General features: G+C 38.3%; 1 protein-coding gene across 4 annotated transcripts in view; it reads left to right on the forward strand.

The window, feature by feature from the left end:
- Positions 1-13,017, forward strand: part of KLHL7 (kelch like family member 7) — a 64,515-nt gene that overhangs the window by 34,041 nt on the left and 17,457 nt on the right. For all 4 annotated transcript variants that reach the window (XM_028119352.2, XM_028119355.1, XM_028119354.2 and 1 more), the window contains one exon: positions 3,980-4,122. In XM_028119352.2, the coding sequence (XP_027975153.1) occupies positions 3,980-4,122 (143 nt within the window). The remainder of the gene's footprint in view (positions 1-3,979; positions 4,123-13,017) is intronic.

Below are 13,017 nucleotides of genomic sequence, written 5' to 3' on the forward strand. Positions count from 1 at the left end.
TGATGAGCAAGAAAGCCTTTCATAGAAGGTAGATGGAACCTACTTTGAACCATTAAGTTGTTTTTGGTACCTCATCTGGACATTTCATTTAAGGTATAGCTGGTTTCAGTCACAAAGTTAAGGAAATAATTGAAGGAGTGAGCATTTTCCCTCCTGCCTAAGACATCTTTCCCAAGAGTGGCCTTAAGTTCGAATGTCCTAGTTATTAAATAGTATCACTTGCCTCTTAATTTGGAAGTTAAGTAAAATTTTCATTAAACACCTACTACTTAATAATATTGTCATGCTTTTAGGTATGTTGACCCAATATTGTCCCTTAAATTGGAAAAATATCATGATATATTCATACAATGGAATGCTTTGTATTTACTAAAAATATTTTAAATGAATAATTTACAAATTTTTCATAATTGGCAAAAGCATAAAACAGTATATGGTATAATATCTTTCTGTTAAAATAAAAATTTTTTTAAAAGACTAGGAATATTTTAATCCAGTTAAAATGTCAAGGGAAAAAGAGAAGAGGGTATAAGTCAAGGACATATTTTTGTGAATACCTACATTTAAGCAGTGCTAGGAGGAAAAGAACCAGGAAAGAAGAATGTACTAAACTGCTTGAACTGAAGTCCAGTGTCTTGAAAACCAAGGTACAAGGAGAGTTTTAAGAAGTGGAGCATGGGTGGCCCCTAGTCTCTGAAGTTCAGAGAGATGAATGAAAATTGGGACCAAAAAGATGCATTTAGATTAGGGCTTTCACCTTTTGGATTTCACACATGTTAATATGAGGTTTTTTGTCACGCCTCCATTCCCACACCGTGTGTTGTATTTTTGGTTTCATTGACAAAGAGCTGCACCTGTTTCTTCATACTGTAAAGCTGAAGAAAGACAACTATCCAATCTCAGTCAAGTGCAGTATTTAGTTCTTATGTGAATTGTGAATTGATTTAGAAACAGGATAGCAGGATTGTTCCAGAAATCCAACCAAGTACAAGGATTCCAGAAAGCCAATCAAGGTTCTTGAGCAGGAAACTCTGTTGTTTATTACATTTTTTTCCCCTTTTCTCTTTTTAAATAAAGACAGTAGGTTATTCTAAAATTCCTTGACTGGCACAGCAGCTGAGAATCTTCCCAACTTTGGGACCCGGGCAGAGCTAAATGGGGGAAAGAAGACCTCCAGCTTCCCTTCTTAAGGTCATCAGTTAGTTAACCTTCCTACCATCTGCGTTAGAGCTGTCTTTTGAGAGTGGAAGCAAAACAGAAAGACAGTAGAAAAGTAGAGTAAAAGAATTTATAACTAAAAGAAAATGAATTATAAAATAAAAATGAAAAACACAGTCAAAGCCACCACAAAGGGCCAGACCAACTTCTTACTCAAAATTTGCAAATGACAATGCCTGACTCTCAAAGGAATAACTCCTAAAGCAATTAAGCCTAAGAAGCAAAGAGCTCCTCAGGGAAAGATGTCAGAATGTTTGTCCCCAACCCTGTCCTTGGAGAGAAAAAGCCTGTGAGTGAAGCCCCAGCTTATGCTTCCTTCAGGGGTCAACACCATTGGCCACAGTCCACCACTTTTACCCAGTGAGCTGCCTGGAAACAGTTCCCTCCTGTCTCTCTCCTTCTTTGCTATCTGTCTTCTCTGGTTGGGAGTATCCACAATGCACTTGTGGCCTGTGTGGAGCCCTCCTAAGAGCAGTAGCTCTCAAACCCTAGCATTTCTGATTCCGAAGTCTGGGGTAGTGTACAGTAATCTGGATTTTTAACGAGTTTTCAGGTGCCGTCGCCGCTGGTGGTGGTCAGGAAAGCACACTTTTAAGAACTGCTGTCTTAGACCTGGAGTGGGAGGGCTGAAGGGGAGGTCAGCAAACGACATGCCACAGGCTGTAGCTAGCCCTGAATTAAAAGTGGTCTTTGCATTTATAAAGGATTATAAAAACAAATGGAGAGTATGTGACAGAAACCGAATGTGGCCTGCAAAACCTAAAATATTTACTATCTGGCCCTTTCCAGAAAAAGTCTGACCCCTGACCTAGATCATGGACCAGAGCCTTAGCTGCAAAGGTTGCCTGCTGGTCTAATACGAAGTGCTTTTACCCAAACTTCAAAACAAAGGAAGTGCTAAATACTGATACTGATTTTCATTTGCTCACAAACTTCTCCAACCTGTCTCTCTTTTATAAAGGGCCACCATAGCCTCATGAACAGGGTGTTTTGCATGTGTTAAGAATTGTTGACATTATTTTATTTTGGGATCAGTAATACTACACATCATATATAGTTCAAAGATATAAAAGGGTATATAGTGAAAAGAAAATCTCTCCAATACCCCTGCTCCCTACCCCCTCATCCCCTCATGCTGGAGGTACTATTACTATCTTGTATATCCTTCCATAGATAGTCTGCATACGCATTTACTTACATATACTTGTATAAATTGTGTATATAACTATATAAAATATAGTTTTAAAACACAAGTGTTATACTGTGTATTCGGCTACATACTGCTTCTTTTCATCCCACATTAGTTTTTGGAGAGCATTCCATGGCTATATACTACCCTTTTTCACTTTTCTTAAAAGCCACGTATAATATTCCGTTGTATGAATACACAGTAATTTTTAACCACTTCTCTGACTGAACTTTACGTTGATAAACTCCTAGAAGAATTACTGACTAAAGAGTGTGTGCATTTGTAAATTTGGGGAGATCATAGTATATTGCTCTCCATATAGTTTGTACCTGTCCACATCCCCCCCAGCAATGTGTAGGAATCAGCGTGTGTTTCCCCACACCTATCTTATACCCTATGTTCCAGACAGTTTGATCATGGCCAATCTGATAAGTGAAAAAGTATGATTTAATTTGTATTTCTCTAGAACACTTGAGCATCTTTTCATATGTTTAAGGTTGTTTGTAGTTCTTTTTCTGTGAACTGTGTTCAGTTACTTAATGGAATTTTCTATTCGTAACTGGTTTTAATCTTATTAATTGGGTATCTTTCCAATTGGTCTGTTATATGATTAATAAATATTTTCCTAGTTTGTCATTGTCTTTTTTTTTCTGCCATGCAGCAATTTAACTTAAAATTTTATGTAGTTAAGTCTGAATTTTTTTTTCATGGCTTCTGTGATTTTTGCCTTAGCGTCCCCATTTGGAGCCTTTTTTTTTTTTTAAGATTTATTAATTTATTTTAGAGGGAGAGAGAGCACAAGCTTGAGGGTCAGAGGGAGAAAGAAGAAAGAATCTCCAGCAGACTCCGTGTTGAGCATGGAGTCGGATGCTGGGCTTGATCTCATAACCCTGAGATCAAGACCTAAGCCAGAACCAGGAGTTGGTCACTTAACTCCTCCACTTGATCCCCCTCTCTCTCTCAAATAAATAAATCTTTTAAAAAAATCATCTAAGGCATCTACTTCTCAAAGTTTTGTGTGCATCTAAATTACCTTGGGATTTTGTTAAATATGTAGATTCTGATTCACTAAGTAGATTCTGAGGTTCAGTAGTTCTAACAAACTCCCAGATGCTGAAGCTGCTGGCCTTTGAACCACATTTTAAGTGTCAGTACTAGTGCCTGGACCATACCAACAAAATTTTTTATTTGATAGGTCTGTAGTAGTTTCAGAGATTTCCTAAGTAATTTTCATGTGCAGGTAAGATTGAGAACTGCTAGGTTAGGAGATCTGAATTTCAGTCATGATTATTTTGGCAGCCATTGCTTGAAGAGCCAGATAATTCACTGGTATGTAATAAGTGGATGGGGCATTCTTAGCATAAAAGTGATTGCTAAGAATAACAAATTGGTTGGGACTCAGATCCTTACACATTTTCCTGCCACTTCCCCCCTCACTCTTTGCTTAAATGCTATAGAGGGATAGTAGAAAAAGTTACAGAAATAAAAAAGCACTATGATATTTGGTTATTTCATTTTCAAAGCATTAAAGTGCCTGAAGTTCTTGAACAGTTGCCATGTGTTTTTCTACAGGTGGAATGAGGTATCATCTGTTGTCTCCAGAGGATCGAGAGGAATTGGTAGAAGGCACAAGGCCCAGAAGAAAGAAACATGACTATCGCATAGCCCTATTCGGAGGCTCCCAGCCACAGTCTTGTAGATATTTTAACCCAAAGGTAACTAATTTTTGTTTTTGCTTTTCAAAGCCTTGAGCACATATACACTCACCTGCCATTAGTAATAATAGGTCATGCCTTTAGAGAAGCTGCAGTTTATTTGTTCTTTCATGTATCTTTTGAGATACACAGTTCTCTTTGTTTAACAAATAAGGAAATTGAGGCTTAGTCAGATTTTAAATGTTTCCATAATTGCTCTGGAGCACTGCATAGTAATCGCTATCAGAGAAAATGGAAAACTAGTTTTCCTATCATCTCATTTTGTTAGCAACTCCTTGCTTTCCTTATGTGTCATCTTCAGTGAAAATATTCTGGAGCTGTATGTGGTTTTTTGGGTTTTTTTAGTAGTTATGTTTTAATGTAAAATAATACATAGTAATTCTAGAAAATTTGGAAAACCAAGAAAATAACAAAGAAAAAAGATAAAGTTACCTTTAACTCAACCATCTAGAAATGATCGCCAATTTTAATGTGTTTTCTGGTATATGTTATGCCATTTGGGCCAGCAAAGCCTGAGTCCTAGGTCTAGAAACACAATTTTTCTTAATTATTAGTTAAAACCTTGAGAGAACACAGTCACATTTCTACTCCTTGTTTGTTAGACCTGTGTGTTTTGGCTATGTAAGAGATAATACCGTATTTTGCTAGTTCTGTATGTATTTCTGGGGCTGAGCACAGTCATAAAAGATATCACCTATAACTGGTATTAAACCTAAGCATATAATGGTCTGTTTTATCATTTTGTTGGCCCATTTTTGGTTGATGATAGATAGCTGAAGCATCCTCTTGACTTCAGGATACTTAATCTGATACTCATTTCTTTGGAGGTGCTTTATGTAGTACTGTAGAGGTGATGAACAAAGCATTTGTAAAAACGCATACAGTGATGTTGTCAAGAGTGCAAAACATAGTGAAGATCAATGCAAATTCAGAATCAGTATCAATTCCAATGAGAGCAGGGCATTGTCCCTTTAACAGTGGAGGGGGTCCCAGTGTAATTAGCCTGGCATTAGGTAACTAACTGGTTCCCCAAGGTTTGGTAACAAATCAAGGGCTTAGGATTGGTCCATATTCCTGACAAAATGGGTGCTGTCCAGTAGTGGATAGCCACTTGACCTTAGGGAGAGGAGGTGCATTAGCTTCCAAAGCTGCTGGCTTATGCAGCTTCTATCACTGCCCCTGTGATCGCTCATAAACCCACTGAGCAAGCCTCAGATTGGAGAGGGAAGATAGAGATGCAGTCCTATCCATGTGATTAAAATTATTAAGAGACTTTGCTGAAGTTGTGGGTACTCTGGTAAGAATTCATATGGGATGCAAATTTGTGTCCTTTCTAAAGGGTCATCTACATTATCCTTCCTCAAATCTTTTTGTCAATAATTTTACATTGTTACTTATTTCAGGTCTACATCCATCTAGGTAAACCATTAGCCACTGTCAAGAATTGATAAAAACTGACCTTACTGAGCCTTTCACTCCTGAAGGGCATAATGGAAAATAAAAGGAACTGCTAGGGTTCTGCCAGATCAGAAGGTTTCTTCTGAATTGTCCTTCAGGTACCATTTCTGAAGGGACTATAACGCTTTAGCAGTCTGCTGTTGGCTAGTACTGTCATAAATGAACCAAGCTCAGGTCTCTCAAATTTATCAGCTGATTTATAGGGACTACCTCTATGGAGACATAACCCTGGTTGACAGAGAAGGCCTCCTCGGAAAGGGTTGTAATTAGCTCATTTGGGTATTCTCTGCCTTTGAAACCTCTGTAAGCCCAGGGCTATGTTTAAATACCAAATTATTGGTCGAAGGCATGCTATTTGTGATTTGGTAGATTAGGTAAAACTATTCAAAATGTGTTAATGGTATGGTTACCTGGTTTTCCTTGATGTCAGACATTTGCTGTCTGTCAAGACCTAGTGGCCAGCCAGGAGCTATTTCCTAAAAAAAAATGATACCTGCTTAAAGGAGGTTGACCTAGCGCCAGAAGCTCTGTGGTCATACTGGAACATGATCCAAGCTATGAGCAGCATCCTTTTTTTTTTTTTAAAGATTTTATTTATTTATCTGACAGACAGCGAGAGAGGGAACACAAACAGGGGGAGTGGGAGAGGGAGAAGCAGGCTTCCCGCTGAGCAGGGAGCCCGATGCGGGGCTCAATCCCAGGACCCTGGGATCATTACCTGAGCCGAAGGCAGATGCTTAACAACTGAGCCACCAGGCGCCCCTATAAGCAGCATCCTGGTCAGTATCCTGCTGCCCCAGGATCACAAGTAATCTAAGCAGCCAAGCCATTTTACTGTAGCCTGTCCCATTTAGAAAGCTGTCTCCTGCTCTAGCTTTTACTTGCAACTGGAGGGGATTTTTGGTTTACCCAGTTAAAGTATTTAAATGGGACACTCAATTACAGGATATGCCATCTGTAATATGTGGGAGATACTTGGGGCAGCAAGGTATATCCTTTGTTTCCAAGGAGCTATACCAGCCTACTGTAGGTCGGAACTTGACAAACTTTTTTTCTGTGAAAGACCAGAAAATAAATATTTTCCATTTTTTTTCATACATGAACAAATGGGCATGGCTGTGTTCCAATAAAACATTATTTACAAAAACAGGCAGTGGGCTAAGAGTTGGTGTGTAGGCCATAGTTTGCCAACCCCTGCTCTAGACCTGTAGACATCTGGGAACTTTGTAGTGACCACCACTGTATTCTAGGATAAACTTCTGTCAAGCACTTGTCTTACCATGTCCTGTTCTCCAGACCTGATCAGTATTATGGGCATCAATATACAAGACAGTATATGGCTACCTTTGGTAAAGTGAGATAGACCAAGGCTCCTGCAGCTTAGATTACAGCATACAGAGAGTCAGAAGATCCTTGGGGTCAGACGATGAAATTATTTTGTTTTCCCTGCCAGCTGAAAAGAAATCCCATCTAACTGTCTGAGTAGACAGTAACAGAAATATACATTAACCAAAGTGTTAGCTATATGCCAAATTTTAGTAGTTGTTTCAGTCTGGTCCAGGAAGAAGACCACACCTGGCACTGCTGCAACAATTAGAGGCACTGGTCTTGGCAGTTCCTACAAAGCAGCAGTTCCTTCTCTATTTTGGTAGAGAAGGAGGTCTTACCAAAGAAGGCTTCTTCTGCTTACTGTAATACTTAACACCATGATTCATAGAAGAGATATGCTGTCAGATAGCAAAAAGACCTCTCCAAGTATGGAGGATCAGAATTGGATTGGTTAAACACCTTCATATTTGGACTGTCCCTACTGGGCTGCTCTCAGCTCATCCATCTGTGTCTGGCCCATTCCTCGGTCTCCAGAATATAAGCTGATTTTCTTACAAAGACATCTGGCTTCCTTTCTCAGTAACGACTGGGTGTCTGGCAGGTAACACAAGGCTTCCTGGCCTATGCAGTACAATGGCATTGTGCTTAAGAGATTGATACACCTACCCATCTGTTTCACATCAGGTAAGGTTAAGACTCTTGACATACCAGTGCCTGTTTAATTTCAGTGCTTTTTGATTTTTCAGGATCCTTTTGATTCAAGAGCAGGAAATTTATAAATAAGGTGTTTTTTCCAAGCAAAAATTGAAATCATAGGACTTTATAATTCTATGAATTGCAGCTTTCAGGTGTTGATCATAATCCCCTCTTGTTTTCCAAAGCCTAACTATGGTATTGGTTTACAGTTAAAAGCAAAAAACCTAGCTACACTTAACGAGGAGAGCATAACATACAGACTTGTCGAATGTTGTACACCTGAAACTAGTGTCACATTGTGTGTCAACTATACTTCAGTTTTTTAAAAAGGCAATTAAACTACATTTTGGTAGAAAATATTTTATATTAAAATAAAGGAGGTGGCTATTTTGATGTACAGAGGGATAGGAGAATCCTGATTTCATTTAGGAGACAGTAAGCATTGTTTGTAGTATATGGCAAACGTGGAATGACTCTTAGCACTTTATTTTGGTCTGTAGTCCTAACATTTTCCTTGATTTTTTTTTTATTGGACAGTTGAAAAGAAACACATATTCTCCACAAGCCTGGAAATGAGACTGTAATTCCTATTTGCTCTTATCAATGACCCATACATCTTACTGCTCTTTTGTATAGTCAACCACAAATTTTTAGACTTTCAATGGAAAAATTCAAATAAATGAGAAAATAACTACCAATAAAAATATCCTCATTCTATCAATTATCTCTTATTCCCTGAAGCTAACACCATTAGAATCCCACTTCAGTGTTTATTAAATGTGTCTGTTAGAAGTACCAGGCCCTCCCTTCTTTTTACTATAAAACTTTATCTTGAGGAACTTTCACCCATTACTATTTTTTGTATATAATATTTTAATATAAGTTGATTAATCATTATTCTAATAAAATAATTGGGAAGGCTGATTTCATTATTATTAATCTCGAATCTGCCTAAGTGAACATTATTTCATTATTCGATTCAAATAGATTGCTTAATGGAAAGTACTATACAGGAATTACTTTAAAATTCTTGAACTTAGAATTCAGAAATTCAAGAATTGACCTTCATTAAGTGGGACCCATTTGTATGTCCTGTACTAGCCAAAAATTTATCATTTTCAGAATTGATCTCCTTCAAAGGGGTCAGTCGAAGCAGTATTACATAATCAAATTATCCAGAATTAAGACAGTATCCCTAAAAACTATTGTCTTTAGATTTTTCCTTGGATGTCACTGGTGAGAGGAGGCAAATATTTGTATTAATTGCTGACTGAAAAATGATAAAGAAAATCTTAATTTTCTTTCCTGAGTATTAATAGAAAAAAGTCTTGGGTTGCTGTATCAAATTGAAATTATATAATTCTTGTTATGGTCCTTTTATAAAGCTTGTTGAGCCTCCCTTTCCCCACCTGTACCTGTTTTTAAAGTTTTCAAGTCCTTAGTGATTACTGAAAGTTGTTTATATGTAACCAGTTCTCTATTCTCTTAGTATTGGTATTCTCTAATTGTAGAATGAGAATGTCTTATGATATTGATGCCTAAATAAAAGTTGACCTAACGGACCAGTTTTTATTTGGACTCTTCCTACCGGTAAAACGATGAACTCTGAAGGGCTTAGAACTTTGTAAAGTGGCTCACCACTTTAATATGGTGGAGAAATAGGAGACTGTGCCCTAGAGAAAAAGGAATTCTGCATATTCCCTGCCAAAAACAAATAAGGACTAAGACCAGTAGGGTAAGTAAGGGCCAGAGCCTATAAATTACAAAGGCAGAAAACCATATGGTGCTGTATCACATGGAACCATCAGGTTCAGAAGGTTTACCCTGAGTACATTTCTTACTCAGAACTCTTTAAGTAGACCCATCACTGAGCTTAGTGTCTGGCCCAGTGTGGACACTCAAGTTCAAAAGGATGAATAAAGCAGTATAAGTTTATATAACATTTCATAAGCAATTTTGTCAGTTGGCCTTATAGGACTGAATTTAAATATAGGTGGGCCCTAAATAAAAAAAAATGAAATTACCTTCAACCTAGAACACACTTTCCTGTTGGAAATATTGTTTAATATAGGTATTGCCGTGCTTTTTCTCACAGTATCATGGCCACCTTACCTCTTAAAAACAGCCCTCTCCTGAGGAGATGGTCCCACTCTGTGATCAGGGTGGAAGTGGGCAGTTGTACATTGCATATGATTGTGAAAGATGTGTGCATAAAGAAGTGTAAACCTTAAATTAAAAAACTAACAAGGCTTTTATAAGAGTCTATCAGTAGTGTTTGCTACCAGCAAAAGAGGGCTGTAGAAGCAGTACACCGAGGTAAAAGGGAGAGCACTGCTAAAATGATCAGGAGCACCTAGAGGAACAAAATATCCAACATGGGCAGCAGTCATCCCAAGTGGATTGGTCCTATAGCTGCGTGCCCAGGGGCTGACATTGTTGGAATGCAAGTGTGGGACATCATGGGTATCCCTTAAGCTTCCTTAGTTGTTGTTACAATAGGCACCCAGTGGTAACAGTGTCCTCTGCAGCTTGTGCACAGTAAGTGTTCCTCAAGCTTGATTGTTTGCAGGCAGTTTGGTTAGACAAGTGGTCCCTCACGTTTATGTGGAAGAGACTGGAACACATTCTGAAGTAAATTCTCAGCAGAGTGCTCTGCCTCCCTAGAATGTCTTCCAAGATATTGAGAGCCTCTGTTCTTCTCTTTTCAAGCACCACACAGTTTTGTAGTTTTGTTCTAAAATGAAACTGACAGCCCGTTGCGTCCCACGAACTTCCCCCTTCAGGAATCTGGTTCCTTTTGTCACTGCATCTGCAAGAAACACCAGGAAAATATGACTAACCACGGAAGTGATGATGTCAGACTCATTCTCTTTAATTATCATAAATTAACAGATCAGCCCCCTAAAAAACCTGGGAGAGAGCAGAAACAGCTGTAGGTGTTTGAGTGAGGGCTGTAAGTGGGAAGGAATGAGGAAACTAAAGATGATATCTATGTGTGGTGGTATTTTAAAGGACTCCAGCCATCCTAGGATTGGCTGGAGAGTAGTGGGCATATGAATACAGGGCTACAGGGGTAAGGGTCAGGCTGAGGGTAACCAACAGAGAAGGAGATAAATTATCACTATTTACTATACCATGTCACTTAAAAAATTTCTGTTGGCTACCTTGGTAATTGTTCATATGATGACCCAGAGGCACAGTCAGATCTAGGAGTATTAAAACATGTCCAAATAGATTTGGTGTGATTATTTTCTTTGAATATTGATGATCCGGTATAGAGATAATTACCCTCAGCTGTTAGAAACAACAGAGCACATTGTACGGAATATGTACAGAAGCATAAAGCAGTTAGAGGTTGAGGTCAGTGAGGTAGCCACTGAACATAACCATTTAAAAGTCCCAATATGGGGGGCGCCTGGGTGGCTCAGTTGGTTAAGTGTCCAACTGTTGATCTCAGCTCAGGTCTTGATCTCAGGGTTGAGTTCAAGCCCCATGTTGGGCTCCATGCCCAGGGTGGAGGCTACTTAAAAAAAAAAAAAAGAAAGAAAGAAAGAAAAAAAGACCCAATATGGGACAGGCAGTAACAGCCTTATTGATTTGAAGAGCTCCCCCTGAATTGGATTTGTCCATGGAAGCTTCATGGAGATTTTCTTGAGGGAAACTTATTGGTAGAGTTTGGACAGAAAGAAAGAGAAAAGACAAGAATATATTGTCCTAAGTATGAATGCATCTTTTTGGCTTGATAAGTATGGTTATTAAAATTTTTCATACAGGCTTCCAAAGCATTACTTAACTGAATGGAACCTAACAACTTTGTGCTTTAAAAAAAGAAATTAGGTGGAAAAACTGAAGGACTAGGCCATTGGTCTTTTTTTTTTTTGGTGAGCTTTTTTTTTTTTTGCCTTTTTTTTTGGTAAAGGAAAGCAGCTCTTTTATATAGAAAGAGCATTTCAGGTTTAGGTATATGAGCTTAGGCAAATCAGCTAGTCTTTCTAAACTTCAGTTTTCTGGTCTGTTAACAAAAAGTTGAAATCTCAGGATTTGTGTGAATTTCAGTTATGTTCATTTGACTCCATCTTTTCTTTGATCTTCATGGGCTCAGTTTCTCCCTGCCATCTTTCGGATTCCTCACTTTCCATATTTAAATGTAAAAAGGCCTACCATCTCATTTCTTCATTTTGTCTCTTCACCTTCCCTAACTCGTGCCCCTTGGCATTATCTCTTGTACTCTGCACATCTGAGACAGAGCAGATGTTTGTCCCATTGGTGAAGACAGTTTATTAAATGAGTATGTTAACTGCATTTTGAGATTTGAGATAATCATTTAAAGGGTAATATGCCTTCCTGTGCCAAGATTTAAAATAACATATCAGGGTTCATCTAAAGGCAAATCTGTTGAGATAACTCGCAGAGTGCCAGCACAGGGATATTTCCCTCCTATTTCATTTATTTTCTACTTAAAGGACAAGCCGTATTATTGAGCATAATATCTTTCTCAGGTTTCACTTTTGGATTGCATTTCATTTCATATTTAAATTTCTAAGTAGTTTAGGTTTGAGTTTTTGGGTTTTGGTGGTACAGTTTTCATCTGAGAGTGGAAAGGAAGAACATTTTGTGACTTTATAAAACAGCAGTTGTTCTGAATCAGTAATTCCCTTTAAACTGGTCTCTGGCCTTACTTCAGACTCCTTGCTAATGTTTAACAATCATTAACAGCTGAGAAATGACCACTTAACAGGTTTGCTGTTCCTCATTTTATCTAGCAGTTTACAACAACACAGTCATGCCCCTCCCACCCCACCCAGCACCCACAGTGGAAGCCATTTTTCAAACTACAATGCTGTATTTCTTGAAGAACTTAGATTACAAGAGTGGTTTCTCCTAATGGCTGATTATTAAACCCCTTTCTGGACTTTGAGAGTTTAATATGTATCCAGAAATATTTGTGTGACCTTGTTGAAAATGAGTGTATTTCAAAATGGGTACAATCTGTGAAATTACTTGGCATGATCAAGTGTTTACTTCTGAAAACCAGAGTACCCTAGTAACTGTGCTGTTTGGACAGAAGGCAAAGACTGTTTTTGATCTGTCCTGTAGTTGAAATGCAGCCTCATAGTATAGTAGCTGTTAAGTTTTTCAGTTCTTAAAACCTTACATTAGTTTTACTTTCACTTTTTTGTTAAAACATTTAGCACTGTTATAAGCATTTGCTCTGAGAAGTTGTTTTCCTTGTACCATATTTTTGGTAACATTTGCCTGGTTGTTGTATTTACTTTTTCTGTTAAAACAAAACAAAACAAAACAGGGGCGCCTGGGTGGCACAGTTGGTTAAGTGTCTGCCTTTGGCTCAGGTCATGACCCCTGGGTCCTGGGATTGAACCCTGCATCGGACTCCCTGCTCAGCAGGGAGTC

The sequence above is a fragment of the Eumetopias jubatus genome, unplaced genomic scaffold, assembly GCF_037043125.1.
Source record: "Eumetopias jubatus isolate StellerSeaLion01/CBP00866 unplaced genomic scaffold, mEumJub1_p1.0 scaffold_14, whole genome shotgun sequence".
NCBI classification, from domain to species: Eukaryota; Metazoa; Chordata; class Mammalia; order Carnivora; family Otariidae; genus Eumetopias; species Eumetopias jubatus.